Below are 15,570 nucleotides of genomic sequence, written 5' to 3'. Positions count from 1 at the left end.
TTGGAAGAGTGCCAAGCAGAGTACAACTGCCGATTCTACAACTGAAGCCGAGTACTTAGCAGTTGCTGAAGTGGCTAAGGAGGTTGTTTGGATTCGTAAGTTCATTGGTGAACTTGATGTTATACCCTCCATAAAGGGTCCAATAGCCCTCTATTGTGACAACAATGGAGCTATTTCTCATGCCAGAGAGCCAAGGGAACATCACAAAGTCAAACATGTCAAATGGCGGTTTCATATGATTCGAGAATGGAAATCAGAAGGTGAAATCAAAATTTGCAAAGTTGGAACGGATGACAATGTAGCCGATCCAATTACTAAACCTTTGCCTCAAGTGAAGCACAACAAGAACGTTGAGGCAATGGGAATCAGGCATGTAGAGACTGGCTTTGATTTCCCTGTTTAGTGTTTTAGTTAAATTTTTAACATTTAATGTAAGACACTAAGAAAAATCATTCAAGTTTTGGAGTAATATAAATTTCATGCAAATATTTTATTACTTCATTTGATATTTAATTGTGGTTTAGGATTAAATAATGAGTCCGTTCGATTCTTGGAATATTCAAAATAGGGTATCAAGACCAGTCTTGATAAGGAAACACCTATTAAGTGAACATTGAATATTATAATCGAAAATTGTCCCTAATTGAGGTCATTTAAACGATGGACGATTAATGACCAATTGAGATTAGTGTGTAGTTTGATTTATAGCACTGTTTCTTGTGCTACGAGGACATGATTGTCATAAATCATTTGCACAGGTATTGGTTTAGAGCCATACTGGATCGACCTATGAGAATACTTTAAGAGAATAAAAATCGTCATAAAGTATACTTCTCATTATTGCTATCGGAACCTATTTCCTTGACCATGAGTATTGTGAGTTCTCTTGTTTTGAGTACTAGTCCATTTTGATGTTGTCAAACGTCTGCCGTAATAGGGGATTATAACGACAACACTCGGGCGGCTAAGTCCTCTCAGTATGAGGAGCTACATTACAAGACTGGGAATGTCCCCCTACTAAAATAGGGAAGATGTCTTTGTTGTATACAAGTCCTCTCGTAGAGCGAGACTGTAAAAATGCATGGCCGTGCTGGGATGGATTTTAGAAATCATTTGTTTATTGACAGTCGGACTTGGAATCGAGAAACACTTTTAAACGTAATAAGGATGACGAAATAATCTTACCTTATAGTTCATGAAGAGACATAGGAAAAAGGTTGTACACAAAATGCACACTTGTCTAGAAGGACAATTGGGAGATTAAAAGGAATGGTGTCCTTCGAACAAGTATATTATTCTGATAGCGGGTTCAGAATTATTAGAAAGCGAATATATATTCAGTAAGGTCATGTGATCGGAATGCCTGGGTAGAGACCGCTTCCTATCAACAATATTAATGTATAATTAATATTCAGCTTAATCTTGACTGAACCCTTCGGGTCACACCCTAGCAAATATACGAACTGAATCGACGAATTAATTCGGAAGAAATTAATTCGTCGCCCGAGTATTTAATATTTAGACGTCAAAAATTCGAGCTTATATTGTCGAAACCGAGCGTCGAAAGTCAATCAAAATAATAAAAGACGAGACATGAAAATAATAAATCAACAAGACCATAATACCCCTAGCATCGGAATGCCCCGAGCAAACCGAGTGCTAGGGGAATTTGGTATAGCATGGTGGCTAGCATGCACACCAAGCCGAGCCCAGGCTTGTTGGTGCGTGCTAGCGCACCAATGCTAGCATCGCATGCTAGCAACGCTGGCCAACGTGCGCAAGGAGCATCAACTCTCAGTAGCAGCCCGCATCTTTGATGCGCGGCTTGCTGGCTGAGAGCACGAGCAGCCCGCACAAGCCGTGCTGGGCTTGCTGGCCAGTAGCGCCTAGCAGCCCGCACGCTTGTGTTAGGCCTGCTGGAAGCCGCACATGGCAGCCCACCTTGGGTGCCTTAGTGCCCAGGTGTAGTGCCATGTGGCGCATTGTAAGAGGAGGCTTGAGGGATGAGTTGGGTGGTTTTTGGAGAGGGAGTGGGGAGCAAGTTTGGTCCCCCTCCTCCCAATGGTCCTCACCTAACCTCTCTCATGACCTTGCCACTTGTTGATTTATTACTAGTTTGATTATTAATTTTATTTTAGCTTTAAAATAAAATGGAAAAATCAAATTTTCCCACATTAATGGGAGAGCCTTTTCACTATCTTGTTTTCCCTATAAATACCCAGGGTGAGGTATTGAGAAAATCACTTGAGTGAGAGTTGAAAAAGGCATCACCATTGTGAAAACCTTTGAACTCATTTAATCACTCGTGTTTTGGTCGGACCTTGCTAACTCCAATGTAGCGGACCTAAAAGTCGGTGTTCGTCCATTGTGGGTGGATACCGTTGGAGGCTTGGTATTTTCGAAGCTAAAGATTTCAAGTAAGATCCCATTAGGTCGGGCGAAGCACGCGTCAAAGTTAAATTCCGATTCTATCCTTTTATGTTTATTTGTTATGCTTTATGGTTTTCTTAATTGCGAGTGGTTCTTTTGGTCGGGGTCGTTTCCGCGGTAAGTTGAACTTACCAAACCCCAACAATCTGCAAGAATGTGCATTAAGAACCTCTAAGAAATATATTCTAAGCATCTCAACTATCAAATTAATCTGAATACTTTTAAGGTCGTTTATGACATAAGAATCAACATCGAGGACGACCTTACAAAGTAAAAAGATGCTAACAACTCCAACAGTGGCTGGAAAGGAAAGAAGAACGACAATCCTTCTTCTTCCAAAACCATCCACTCAAACAACGTTAGTACCTTTAATGTGAATGAAGTCCTTGCTATAAAAAATTCAGGACAAAAGAAGCCATTTAGAAAGAACTTTACTCCTATTGGTATGAGTTATGACACCGCATTTGATTGCCTTAATGCAAAAGATCTTATAACTCCCATTGGACCATTTGGAGATCCACCGTTTAAAAGGAGGAAGGCTAGTTGGAACCCCAATGCAAATTGTAAATACCATCAAGGTAGGGGCCATCTTACTGAAAATTGCTAGAAGCTGGAGGAAACTATTCAAGATCTGATTGATAACAACAAACTCCCATTGCCTCCTACAAGCAAGAAGCCAAGAATCATTAGCACCCTACTTTCAGATTCTTTGGCTATTTCTGATGAAGAAAATAATATTGACCCATCATCCCTCATTAAACCAGTCAAAGGATCCCATGCTATTGAGGAAGAACAGGAAACCTTCTTCGATGCCATGAGTGATCCTCCCACAGGTCGACAACATGCCACGAAAAAGGAAGTATAGGTCCTCACACAATTGGTGAGGGAAGGAAAAGACATATGTCGTGAGGCCCTCGATCACATAATTATGGCTCAAAATAAACGTGACATTAAAGAGATGACACCTACAGAGATTACCAGGAGAAAGCCATTTTTTCTCCAAGTAATCGAAGCACCCAAAAGGAGTGACAAGCCTTACACTCCGATTGGACTTCTTACGCAAACATGTTAAAAATGCTCTTAGAGAGTGGGAAGATCAAACTTCTCAAGCCAATACCATTTGAATCTTTGAAAAGGACAGAAAAGTTCTATTATTCATATCATCAAGCAGGAGGATATACCATAGAACACTGTTTCAAATTTAATGATCTAATCTAGGGGTTAATTGATAGTAAAAAGTTAGTCCAAATCCCACTAGAAAGGGATGTTACCATCAACAAAGTCTAAGAAAGTGATGATGAGGATGTCTACCTTAAAGATGTGGAAGAAACCCCACTTTCCACAATATACCAAGTAGATGACATTAAGGATGAAGAAGATTCACCCATAGATGTTCTCATAAGATTAGGGAGAGTGCAACCTCCCATCACTGTACAACCTATTCCTACTACCCAACAAGTTCCCATACCAATCATAGAAGACAACGATGTTGTCACAAAACTTAAAAAGACTAAGGTAGCCATATCCCGTGAACATAGAGTTGTAGTAATGGATGCTTTAGCTAAGGTAGGGATAGAATAAGAAACCACTCTTAAGGGATTAGCTAATTTCCTCACGAGTGATCTTCCAAGTCTAATCAATCTAATCACCTTTTCTGACAAGGACTTACCTCAAGAAGGCGACAAACAAAATAAGGCCTTAAACCTCACAGTATTCTACAAGAGAATGAATTTCCCAATGACTCTTGTAAATAACGGGTCAGCAATTAATGTTTTTCCCACTACGAACCGTGAGGATGTTGGGAATAAGGGATGAACACATGTCTCCCTCCACACAAAGAATAAGATCTTTTTACAACACTCATCGCCAAGCTCTTGGGACTATTACTATGAATGTCACAGCAGGAGTTATAGAACATGCTACTACTTTACCAATGGTAGATATTAAAGCTTCTTTCAACTTATTGTTGGGACACCCTTGGCTTCATGACCTTAAGGCCGTCCCTTCATCCCTTCATCAACAAGAAAAGGCCATAGTTGGAGGAATTCCTGTTACAATCAATGCTTCCCAAATAAGAATCAAGGGAATCGATAAGCCTCTCATAAACGTGGAGCATGATGACAACGATGAAGATCTATGCGGCTTTGACGCAGAATATGTCTCCTTAATCGAGGAAGATAAAAGGACACCTATTTGCTACGACCTCCATTCAAATATGTAGTTAATGGTATAATTCGAAAACATGGACACTTTCCTAGAATGACTCTATGAAAGAAGAAAGGAGTAGCAATGCAAACGAAATCGCCTGGCCTTCCTAAATTATATACTTTTGGACTTGGTTTTGAACCGGCTCCGAAAGACTATAGCAAGCACGGGAAAAGGCTAATGCATGGAGAAACTCTTGTACCCAAAAGAAAGCAATCCCAATGGATCAATTCCCCTCACCCTAAATGGACAATTTATAAGAGAGGGTGAAGATTATCCCTGCTACGAATTTCCTGAGCCTTTTGTCAAAGATGGAATAAGACAACATGGGTTCGAAATCTTCCTGGATTTCCACTTCATAGATGATATCCGAACTCCTATCTATAAGGAGAAATCACCTCTGTGCTTTGACTTTAATCTCATGGGACTTCTTTTTGCGCATAAGAAGAGTGAGCCAAAATATGTTGAAGACAACTCCGCGCTCATTCAGACAGCACTACAAAGTGAGAGCTTTAACCCCTTAAAGCTTATCACTCCAGTAGAGAGATTAGTTCATGGATGGCGAAAGACTGTGAAGGTGACTACACCAAGCAGATAGAAGATCTCCATAACAACAAGATAAGGACCTATGTTCGAAAAGTCGTCTGAGTCAGAGTCTGAATGTGAGTCTTCCCCCATCAAGTCTTCAAAATCCTTAGCTATATTACCTCTCCCTTGTTCTTTTACTTTAACACCTACTCCTTGGATAGTTTGTAGTCAAGTCTTAACATACATACCCTATTTGATGTAATTATTTTCGAATTTAATAATATGTCTTCTTTCGCTTACTCCTCGTGTCATTCCTTAACCCTAGATGACGAGCATTGCTTAACTAACAATGAAAGTGAAAAAGAAATAACTAATGCAATGAAAACAATTGAGTATAAAACACCACTAATAGAAGATATTGAAACCGTGGTTATCTCAAAATACCCAAACGTTAAAAGAGAAGTTAAAATCGGACTAACTCTTACTAAAGAAGAAAGAACCGGTTTAATTAATCTAATAAAAGAATTTATCGATGTATTTACTTGGTCATATGAAGATATGCAAGGAATAAATAGAGAAATATCTTAACACACAATACCACTAATTCCAGGAATGAAACCTGTAAAACAAAAGTTACATCGAATGAAAACCGACGTAGCTCTTAAAATATTATAAGATGTTTAAAAAGAAATTACTGCAGGTTTTATCAGGGTATCTAAATATTCCGAATGGGTTGCAAATATGGTATCAGTTCCAAAGAAAGATGGAAGGGTAAGACTGTGTGTCGACTATAGAGATCTAAATATGGTAAGCCCAAAGGACGACTTCCCTTTACCACACATCGACATTTCGGTAGATAACACAGCAAATCATGCGCTTCTCTCGTTTATTGATGGATACGCAGGGTACAACAAGATTCTCATGGCCAAGCAAGATATGGAAAAAACTACGTTCCTAATGCCATGGGGCACTTATTGTTACACGCTAATACCATTCGGGTTGAAAAACGCAGGTGACACTTACCAAAGAGCAGATACTGCCTCACCACATGACATGATGCACAAAGAAAAAGAAGTCTACGTGGATGATATGATTATAAAATCAAAAGATCGTCAAGGAAATCTAGTAGCCTTAAGAAAATTCTTTGAAAGGCTGAGGAAATACAACATGAGGTTGAATCCATCAAATTGATCCTCTGGAGTTACCTCGAGAAAACTCTTGTTAGCACTAGAGGAATAGAGATAGACCTAACCAAGATTAAAGCAATCATGTTTATGCCGCCTCCCAAGACCCGAGAAACAAATTCGAGGATTCATTCGCCGGTTGTAATATATAAGTAGGTTCATATCCAAATTAACCACGATATGTGAGCTAATATTCAAGAAACTAAAGAAGAACGTGCCATTAATATGCGACAATGAGTGTCAAAAAGATTTTGAGAAAATCGAAGTCTATCTCGCTAATCCTCCTACATTAGCACCTGCGCTCCCGAGAATCACTCTTAGGTTATATTAAACAGTCACCAAAGAGACAATGAGGGGTATGCTCGCACAGGAAGTAGAAGGAAAACAAAACTCCATCTACTACTTAAACAAAAAGATGCTCGCGTATAAAGTACGCTACACACCACTTGAGAAATTGTGCCTCGCATTGGTGTAGGCCACAACCAAGTTAAGACACTGCATACTCATTCATACAGTGTATGTAGTATCTCGGATTGATCCACTAAAGTATCTCTTCGAGAAATCTAAACTTAATGGGCGAATATCAAGATGGATAGTCAACTTAGCCCAATTTGATTATGATTCATGCCTCAAAAGGCTATCAAAGGATCAGTGGTCTTGGATTAACAATAGAAGATTCGACGCCTATACATGAAATGAGTTTCTAGAAAAAGACTTAATGCCTACAGAAGATGATACTTAGACGTTATACTTCGATGGAGCATCAAACCAAAAGGGTTGTGGTGTACGAGTATTATTAGTATCACTTAAAGAGGAACATGTCCCATCTTCATAAAGTTAGATTTTGACGTTACCAAAAATGTTGCGGAATATGAAGCATTTGTGCTTGGCCTCAAAACAACTTTGGCATTGGGAGTATAGAAACTTCGAATATTCGGAGATTCTTCTTTAATCAACAACCAAATTTCAAAAAGGTGAAAAGTAAGTAGCGAAAGCTTGGCTTCTTACCAAACATATCTGGAAACTCTCACTAATCAGTTAGAAAAGGTGGAATACACATATCTATCAAGAGAGTAAAATCAATTTGCTAATGTGTTGGCAAGGCTAGCCTCAATGGTTAGAATTCCCACAGATTTTGAGCAAATTCCTTTGATGATTGAAAAGAGACCTAAACCTGCACTAGTGGAAAAAATCTCATTCGTAACAGGCTATTTGTTACGGGCAAAATAGTGTCCGTTACGAATACTTAGTTATTCGTAACGGGCAAAATATTGCCCGTTACGAATACTTATTTAAATGTAACCGTCATCATTTGCCCGTTACGGATATTATATTACAAGTAACGGGCATATTGAGCCCGATACAACTGCTTGAGCGTGGCCTAAATGATAAGAGGAGCCCATTACTTGGCTTTGGCTTTTTATTAGGGTTTGCCTAGCCGTCATTCACCTCTTTTCTCTCATTTCACACTCAGTCACTCTCTCTCCTCTTCTCTCCTCCATCAATCTTCCCCATTCAATTGGTGATGAAACAAGGCGAGAAAAATGGCGATATGGGACGAGGAGAGAGAAAAAATGGTGAAATTGGGGGTTTTGATGATTTTTAGATCGGAGGGTTTATTGATTTTTCTTTAAGGCTTTTCCATTCTCCAACTCGCTAGATCTAGCTTAGTCAACCCAGCTTTCCTCTTTGCAAAAGAAATAAAATCAAATCAAATTGAATTTCGTCAGTCCAAGCAATTGAAGCGTTCCATTGAAGCGCACTTGACGTTCTCCATTGAAGCAGCTTCTGAAGCAAGTTAAAGTTTCTTTTTCTAATCTTATCAATTTCACAATCTAGGGTTTATCTTTGATTTAATTTAATTGTTTAAGGTTCGAATATCTGAATGGTTCAAATTAGTAAGATTATGAAAGATCATAACCAGCGATTATGTTGTTAGAAAACAAAATTATGACCCGAATTTGATAATTGTATCAAATATGCCTTAAATTATGTGATTTCCCGAGCGTAATTTGATAATTGAATCAAACATGCCTAAATTTATGTGTTTTTTTGAGCCTAATTTGATAATTTATCCTGAAATTATGTTTTCGAAACAAGGGTTTTTCTGCTTTTAGATTTTTATTTAATTTTTTTTTCCCTAAAAATTATGCCTTTTTCAAATACCTGCAGCACCGTAAATTATATACTACAGATCTTTGTTTCTAAGCTAAAGGTTTAAACTGGTATTGTTTTGATGATTTTTGTTATTTAATTTTATGGCTTATGATATGACTCGTGATTTTTCGAGGTTTTTGGAGTTTGATTTACCCAGATTTGCTGAGTTGAAGCTAATTTTGATGTTTTTGGGTGGAAGGGATTGAATGTTTTTCTGGGGTTTTAGCTAGTATTGTTAATTCAAACTGTGTAAAAGGAATTAATTCTTTGAGGTTTATTTGTTTACTCGTGATTGATTGTTATTTGATTTCGGGTGTATGCCAGCTACATATTTTTATTATATCTCGATTTTTTGCTGCGTTTTCATGGTGTCTCTTGAAATATTTTGATGAATAATGTGTTGGGATAATAATGGAAGATGAAAAGTAAAGTGGAAGACTGAATAAACTGTAGAACCATCCTCCTCCGATGCGCTCAGTTCTCTCGCTTTTCCCCTTGATTTTTGCTCTTTTCGATTTCCCTTTTTTTATAATTTAAATTTCTCTTGTAAAGTTTGTGGAATTAAATAAGCAGTCAAAAACTGAATAAAAAGAGGAGGTCTTCTCCCGTGATTAAATTATAGACAAGAGTCTTCATTCATACCTTAGAATTAGGTGAGCAGATTTTGTTTATATTTGATAAGATTTTGTTGAATCTGACCTGATTTTATTGAATTTTAAACTAATTTATTTTACAGAACATTATATGCTAGCATGGTTAAGGTCTCTTGGCTCTGATCTATTCTCAAAATCCAAAGAATAATGATTCAGCGCTTTGTTATACTCTCTATTAGTTATTATATTGTTCTTCTTTTTTTTTTAATTTTTTTTTTTCTGATCTATTCTCAGAAATTCTGATTGAAGCCATCATTGGCTGCTGCTGGTGTTAATAATGATGTTACTTTTTTTTTTCTTATAATTAAAATAAATGTAGTAGTTGAAGAACAATCAGAATTTTTTCAAGGAAATTCAACAATAAGATATGTTAAGGTGTCTTATGTGAATAGAATATGAAAAATTGTTTAACTGTCAGTTTGAAGATTTAATTTTAGATAATGGAGTAAGAAATTAGATAATATTTAAGTTGATTTTATTGGGATGGATTTTACTAGTTTATTGCGTCATTTAGTGTTCCTTGTTGTAAGCTCTTCAACCTCTCAATATGTGTCTTTCTTTTTTTTTGGAATTTGTTAATATAAACTGGATTTTATTGTTGAAAGTTTCTTGAGATTCTTACACAATCACCTACTTACATTTTAGGTGACTAAGCTCTCCCTTGAAGAAACTGAGAGTGTGACTGCTGACCATGGTGAGAGCATTAGTCATGTAACTTTTGGGCTAAGAACTAGATCAGGAACCAAGCAATTGAAGCTGGATCCGAATATCTACTTTGCTTTGATAAAGGAAAAGGTATATATCCATACTCTTGTTCATGGATCGATGTTATGCCATATCTTGTCTTGTGTGGTCATATTATGTGTTCTTTTATATACTCCTTTTCTCCCATAACCTCAGTTAAGTGAGTGAGTTTATGTTTACCATGTCTATTTCCTTGGACATTTCTTGTTAGATTTGGTGCCATCTTTTATTTTCCGGGATTAATAACCTCAATTGGGCATGTACTATTAATTTTCATGACTACAAGTTATACACTGATAAAAATAACAATAATTCATCAGCTAATGAAATACCTGCAACATTATTCCAGTTTGAAGAATTTTTCTTTTGGACACAACATGCTCTAGGTAGGCTTAAAAGCCAAATAGATTTTTAATGAATGTATTAAATTTTATAGAAGAAGAAAAAAACATTAAATTATGTGTTCAGAAATGATTCTTAAGTAAACACCTGATGCTTAGGTCTAGGTTTGATGTTAACTGTCTAGATATGCAAATCAATTACTGATTGTTTTAGATTTCGGACAAAGGAAATACATTGATTCATTATTCGTTGTTATATACACTCGGATGGTTCGTTGTCAGTTACTGCATTTCTTGCTTCAGTATCTGATTTTAGTTAAATGCAGATGAATTTTTGAATTCAGTAACCTGTGTTGTGTTGCTTATTAGCATTATAAATATCAAATTTAGAAAGTAATGATATAGCGCGATAGAGCTTAGAATCTCAAGTACATCATGGCTGATTTGTTTAATCCATTGAATATCCTGACAACAAAAACCAATGCCAATCTTCATGTCAAATCCGGGGATTAGGGGAGGCAAATGAATGATGAATGATATTTAATCCTGCAATCAACCAAAGATCATATAGAAAATTAGCGAAAATTGTATATAATAAAGTTTTTATGATTCTTTGGCTAATATGCTAATAAGCACTAAGCAAACAACTAATTACTCGACACACTTTTCTAATCTCCATGTATTATTATCTAATCTCCCAAATTATAGAAAGATATTACTTTGGCTGGCTGGCATAAGCAGGTTTTGATGTTGGCAATTACATGAAATACTCTGGTGGTTGTGTTCTAGGGTTCGCTTGATTTTCTGAAATTGCTGTAGGGCAAGCGGGGGTTGCCTACACACAAAGTGTTTTGTATTTTCTGACTGTAGAAGAAGTGTTCATTGTTTTGCTCTGAATGTAATATGGGTTGTTGCTGATTTAGTTTGTTATATGAGGAGAATGCTTCAATTTTATGTCTTAATAGGTTATTTATTTGTAGTGAATAAACTGCATTATCAGGTTTTGATGGAGTGGAGATCCATGGAGCCCATGGCTACCTCATTGACCAATTCCTAAAAGATGGCTGTACAAAATTTAAGCTTCATCAAGACAGTATACAACTCTACAAGATTTTTCAAGTTCTTAGTCTACTATATGGAATATAAAACTTGTTTAAATTTTCATGTTGTATTACAGAGTATTATTTATTTAGTAGCTTTTGACTCATGTTGAGAGTTGTTGTAAAGTCAATTTGGACATTTTTGAAAGTTGTATATTTGATTTTATAATTAATTCAATTTTACATTTATTATTATTATTGATAATAGTAATTAAAATTTGGCATCATAGCAGATTATCAGGATAGCAGACTAGCAGGTATCACCTGCTGCATTTTTTTTTTAATTTGGGGTCAAACTGCCCGTTACGAATAACCCGTTATTTGTAACGGGCAGTCAAAATGCCCGTTACGAATAACATAGCCTATCCGTAACGGCAGCATACGTAACGCCTGTTGCCCGTTACGGATAGACTATTTTTGCCCGTTACGGATAGCTATTTTTCTACTAGTGCTGCTTAAATTCAAACCATTAAAGATGATGAGGTAGTCCAAGAAGAAGAACTTTGTTACAGACATCCTCAATTATGTCACCAAAGGAGAATATCCACTCCACGCTGACAAAAGAACAAAACGATCCTTAAGACATTTGGCTTCCAAATATGTACTCATAGACAATGAGCTAGACAAAAGGGTACCTAAAGGTCGAGCTCTCTTGTGTTTAGGCAAAAAAGAAGCACAAAGAGCCATGAGAATAGTCCTTGAAGGAGTATGTGGAACTCATGTTTATGGCAAGATGATAGACCAAAAGATAATGCGCAAAGGATATTATTGGACTACTATGAATAGGGTTTGTTATCACTACGTAAAAAGATGTCCGAAATGCCAAAAGTATGCTAATTTGCAGCACGTGCCTCCATCACTCCTTTACACCTATACGTCACCATGGCCATTCTCAACCTTGGGAATAGATATCTTTAGAAAGATTACTCCTCCTAGGACGGGAGGTTATGAATACATCCTAGTAGCAATCGATTACTCCACAAAGTGGGTCAAAGCAGCATCATACGCAAACCTCACTGCAAAGCATGTAGCACTCTATATCGAAAAAAATATTTTATGTTGATACGGAGTCCCACATGAAATAATAAGTAACAATGGAACTCACTTTCAAGCAGAATGTGAAGAATTGCTACAAAAGTGCGGAATTCAACATCACCACTATTCCACATATAGGCCTCAAGAAAATGGTGCAGTACAAGCAGCCAATACGAATTTAAAGACCATCATCGAGAAAATGACAAAAAATTACAAAAATGGATGACAAACTCCATTATACTCTTTGGGTTACTGTACGTCAATTCGCTCAACAACAAGAAATATGTAATTCTCCTTAGTCTATGGAATGGATGCCGTACAACCTATAGAGCTAGAAATACCTTCCCTGCGCATTGCGTTGGAAAGTAAACTCGACGAAGTCGAATGGACTAGAGCAAGATATGAGGAGCTCATTCTACATAATGAAAAACGACTAGAAGCTCTACATCATACGCAATACTACCAAACTCATATGGCTAAACACTTTAACAAGAAGGTTAAGACAACAAACATTAAAGTAGGAGACTTGTTGTTAAAAGCATTAAGGAAAAGTGTTCTAGACCCAAGAGGCAAATTTAGTCCTAGATAGTCCAGACCATACATTATCAAAACTATCCTATCAGGAGGTGCCACAAAACTAACTGATATAGATGGCAATGAATTTTCAAATATGACAAATCTTGACCAACTTAAGAATTACTACCCATAATTACTTGAGTAGGATACTCAAGGGATCTACGTTTGGCCTAATTCCTTAGGAAAGGATACGTAGGCAACCCCCTAAAGGGTGAGGCCACTTTAATCTTCACAAAAAAATCAATTCGTCATCAACAAAGTAGCCGGCGCCCAATAATCAATTCTAGCGCGACACGCCAAAGCTATTTCACATCAACAAGAACCAGTTCATCGCGACAATAATGTCATACGGCGACAAGTTCAAATTCGCAGCGCCAGACGTTATGCGTCGATCTGGATAAATTTCGGTGTTTTTTTTGGAAATTTTCGACTTTTGTCCTCGAATAATTCTCGGAAAAATTCAAGACAATTTCATTGCTTTAATAAAATTTTTAATGTAAAAGTTAGTTTAATTAAAAAAGATGAAAATTGTGTTAATGAAATAAAGTAAAAATTACATTATTGATGGAATTTTAAATGAAGTTTAAAGATAGAATTGACTTAAAATTAAAACTGTCTAATTAAGTTAAAAGTAAAGCAATTCTCTAATCTATCTTCTCTTTTCTACCTCTTTTCCAATTCTTGTCCGCTTCCTCTTCATCATCCATCACTTTTTCTAGTAAGCATCCTTTCGAAGATCTATACTCATCTTGGTGTTGATGGTTTCTCCAATAGCCATTTCACCGTGCTTATTTTTAACCCACACTTTCTTTTCTGTAGAGTAAGATTTTCTCTTCTCTTTGCCCTTAGTAGAACTTTTCTTCTTATGCATAAATGTAGTTTTGAATTCAACTCTTTCACCTAAGCGCTCCTTAGGAGGAATTTTCTTATCCCTTAGGCGGTCTTTCACATTAGCCTTACTCAGCTTCCGAGCTTTGTTCTTGTCCTTTTGAGATCTACCAAGTAGCCATTGCTTCATATCCCTAGACAAGAAAGATGGGACCTTTTGGGTAACAACTTCCCATAAAGGTCCAGCACACCAATAATCATCAAATCTCTCTACATCCTGGGAAACGAGAAATTCATAGGGACAACTAAGATCACTAGATTGAGCAGTTAGAGCAAGGCCATATTGTCTTCTGGAAGAGTAATAAAAAATCAACTTTGACAATCTAGGTAGACGGCAAAAGGGTTGACGATTGACAACCATCTTCTCAATTTTCCACCAAGGAGCGATTCACTTGATGGCAAAGTCGCAAGTTTCAAAGATCCAACTCTACTCACAGCGGCCCATCTTTATGGAAAAGTGTTTCTTCCGTCTTACAAAATAATTTGGTGCATAGGTATCAACATTGTCAGGAGGGCTAATTAATTCAAGCCTCTCCATTAGCCACATCTAAAATAATTCAATGCAAATATTTATGATTACTATACAAAGTTAAATATTTTCTATTTCTGTAATTAAAAGTATTAATTTTCTATCTGTTATTATATTGGAGAACCTCGAAGAGGTTCTTTTGGATCCTTTTTTAATTCATCCAAAGTAAGCATGCTTTCTCCAACAATCAAAAGCATTGGATTTCTACCTAATTCAATTTTCTCCATGACACACTAGGCGAAAATATGAATTGGCCACCGGTTCAAAACCCCCCAATGCTACCGGTTTTGAACCGGTGGTCATTTGGGAGGTGGCAATACTCCGAAGCAAGGCCACCGGTTCAAAACCGGTGGTAAAAAGGGGTATTGCCACCGGTTAACCGGTGGCAATTATCGTTTCGCGCTTTTTTTGTTTTCGGGTATTAATTATTTTTTCCACCGGTTAACCGGTGGCAATAACATATATACATAATTTTTTTTTGTCTTTTTCAAAAAGAAATATAACAGAACAATTCAGTCAAAAAAAATTACAAACATCAAAATATAAATCAAAACAATATCAATCTATATAACGAAATTTTATTTACAATATAAATCAATAAAATTGATCAATTACAACATATAAAAAAAATTACAATACAAATAAAAAAAAAATTACAGCATCAAAATAAAAAAAAAACCCCATACAACATCAAAAACAATATTCCTGCATCATGATTCTTCGATTTAAGATCTAAATCAATATACCTGCATCAATCAAAACAAAAAAATAAATCGACTAATATACATAAGCTGCGAAAAAAGAAAAAACTCAGAACACTATGCATGTATCTATAAATCGAGCATGTACCCATAAATTCATTAAAATCATTAAAAAAACCCAGAAAAAGCATGTACCCATAATTAAAATCGAATTAAACCCATAAGAAGATCGAATAAAAATCGAATAGAAATCGAATTAAAATCGATTTTAAAACTCAGAAAATTTGATTTAAAAAACCCAGAAATTAATAAAACTCACAACCAAATGTGAAAAAAACCAGATTTACGAAACCCTGAAAAACCCAGTAAAATTTCGAAAAACCCAGAAAAACCAGATTTACGAAACCCAAAAAAGCCCGGAAAAATTTCGAAATCAATTAAACACAAAAAATTTTCGAAAATTAATTAAACCCAGAAAAATTTCGAAATCAATTAAACT

The 15,570-nt window shown here is 36.3% G+C and overlaps 1 protein-coding gene across 1 annotated transcript; it reads left to right on the top strand.

Annotated features, from left to right (window-relative positions):
* Window positions 1-5,904: 5,904 nt before the first annotated feature.
* Window positions 5,905-11,411, top strand: LOC110684600 (ruvB-like helicase 1). Its single transcript, XM_021861038.1, has 4 exons — window positions 5,905-6,175; window positions 7,983-8,140; window positions 9,803-9,952; window positions 11,243-11,411. Exons 1-4 carry the CDS (start codon window positions 5,905-5,907, stop codon window positions 11,297-11,299), a joined length of 636 nt encoding a protein of 211 aa, XP_021716730.1. The 3' UTR covers window positions 11,300-11,411.
* Window positions 11,412-15,570: the final 4,159 nt, after the last annotated feature.

The sequence above is a fragment of the Chenopodium quinoa genome, unplaced genomic scaffold, assembly GCF_001683475.1.
Source record: "Chenopodium quinoa cultivar QQ74 unplaced genomic scaffold, ASM168347v1, whole genome shotgun sequence".
Classification (NCBI taxonomy): domain Eukaryota; kingdom Viridiplantae; phylum Streptophyta; class Magnoliopsida; order Caryophyllales; family Amaranthaceae; genus Chenopodium; species Chenopodium quinoa.
The sequence above is the reverse complement of the archived record's forward strand: the minus strand, read 5'-3'. Positions and strand labels throughout refer to the sequence as shown.